The following is a 1,484-nucleotide window of genomic DNA, read 5'->3' as shown; positions in this document are numbered from 1 at the left end:
ACACCAGCCATGTTTGACCACATTTGGACCGCAGTATGGTCGGAGTAAGGCAATGATGTTGACTGGCAGAATGCAGAAGGCGCTGAAGACCCAAGCTCCTGCAATGAGGAGCAGCTGGACATGTCTGGTCATGATGGCGAGATGGACACCACAGTCAGGTGGGCAGCACACGTCCTGAAGGCCTTCAGCCTCTGACCAGCACCCATCCTTGATAGTGAAATGCCAATCAGGACATAGGAGGTCAGGATGAGGACTCCTGGGATCAGTAAAGACAATGCGGCAAAGAAAAGGGAAACAATGTTATCCACTGAGGTGTCAGCACAGGCCAGTCGCCTTACAGATGAGAAGTCACACCAGCCATGTTTGACCACATTCGGACCGCAGTAAGGTCGGAGTAAGGCAATGGTGGTCACCGGCAATGGGCAGAAGGTGCTGAAGCCCCAGGCTCCTGCTATAAGGAGCGTCTGGACACGTCGGGTCATGATGGAGGTGTAGTGCAGAGGGTGGCAGATGGCCACATAACGGTCGTATGCCATGACAGTCAGGATGGCATGACCGGTACAGTTTAGCTGCATGAAAAAATGCATCTGGAGGAAGCAGCCTGGGACTGAGATGATTGACACATCTGACAGGAAGCCAGCCAGCATTTTGGGGATGGTGGTGGTGGTGTAGACTATGTCCACAAAGGAGAGGTGGCAGAGGAAGAAATACATGGGAGAGTGGAGCTTTGGATCAGTCAGTGTCTGATGAGGAAAACGTGGAAATAATAACTAACAATTTGATCTTACTCAGGCTGAGACAATACAGAACAAATTCAGAGACACAGCTTTGTTTTGTACCACAAAGATGATCATGCTGTTTCCTCCCAGGATGATGACGTAACCCAGCAGCAGGATGACAAACGGGATCATCGGTCTGTCACCGAGGCTGGAGAGGCCCTGGAGGATGAAGAAGGAGACACTGTCAGGATCACTGGTTCCGTTAACAGAGCTGGATCTGTGACTGGTCAACATGGACGGGTCTGAATCTGGAGACACAAGTAGAGAGGTGTCAGTGTTGAGTCACAGTAAGGATATCAGGAGGCCGAGTGCACTTCCAGGCTTATGGTCCATGTTCAACAGGTCGATTTCATACTGCCTGACATAGTCTTGTGTCTTCTTTTGCTGCAGTTATTAGTTGATAATTAGAAATTATATCAATATTTGGTAACATTAATAATTTCAATCATATCCTAAGCAAACAATGTGAGAAATAGCAACCTCTGTCTGACTTCAGCTTCTAAAAATGTGATGATTTTCCAGGTTTCTCTGTTTTATATGATATTAAACAAAAGATCTTTTGGTTTTGGACTCTTGGTCAAATGAAACAAGACATTTTAAGACATCTCCATTGGGCTGGGGACAGTTATAACATTTTTTTTTGTTGTTGTTGTTTTTACTAGCCATGTTTTTTTGTAATACAATTTCTTCACTAACACACACGAT

The 1,484-nt window shown here is 46.2% G+C and overlaps 1 protein-coding gene across 1 annotated transcript; it reads right to left on the bottom strand.

The window, feature by feature from the left end:
• Nucleotides 1-128: 128 nt before the first annotated feature.
• On the bottom strand, nucleotides 129-1,144 carry LOC109952315 (olfactory receptor 1M1-like). The gene is made up of 3 exons (XM_020587337.1): nucleotides 1,135-1,144; nucleotides 840-1,027; nucleotides 129-743 (listed from the first exon to the last, which is right to left on the bottom strand). The coding sequence occupies exons 1-3, from the start codon at nucleotides 1,142-1,144 to the stop codon at nucleotides 129-131; spliced, it is 813 nt and encodes a 270-aa protein (XP_020442993.1).
• Between the last annotated feature and the right edge of the window lie 340 nt (nucleotides 1,145-1,484).

This window comes from Monopterus albus, unplaced genomic scaffold (genome assembly GCF_001952655.1).
Source record: "Monopterus albus unplaced genomic scaffold, M_albus_1.0 scaffold454.1, whole genome shotgun sequence".
Classification (NCBI taxonomy): Eukaryota; Metazoa; Chordata; class Actinopteri; order Synbranchiformes; family Synbranchidae; genus Monopterus; species Monopterus albus.
This window is presented reverse-complemented; position numbering and strand designations above follow the sequence as displayed.

Bases quoted from the DNA above. Each gene is read 5' to 3' on its own strand.
- LOC109952315 (XM_020587337.1), bottom strand. The intron at 744-839 runs GTACAAAACAAA...TTTCCTCATCAG, and splicing joins ACAGCATGATCATCTTTGTG to ACACTGACTGATCCAAAGCT.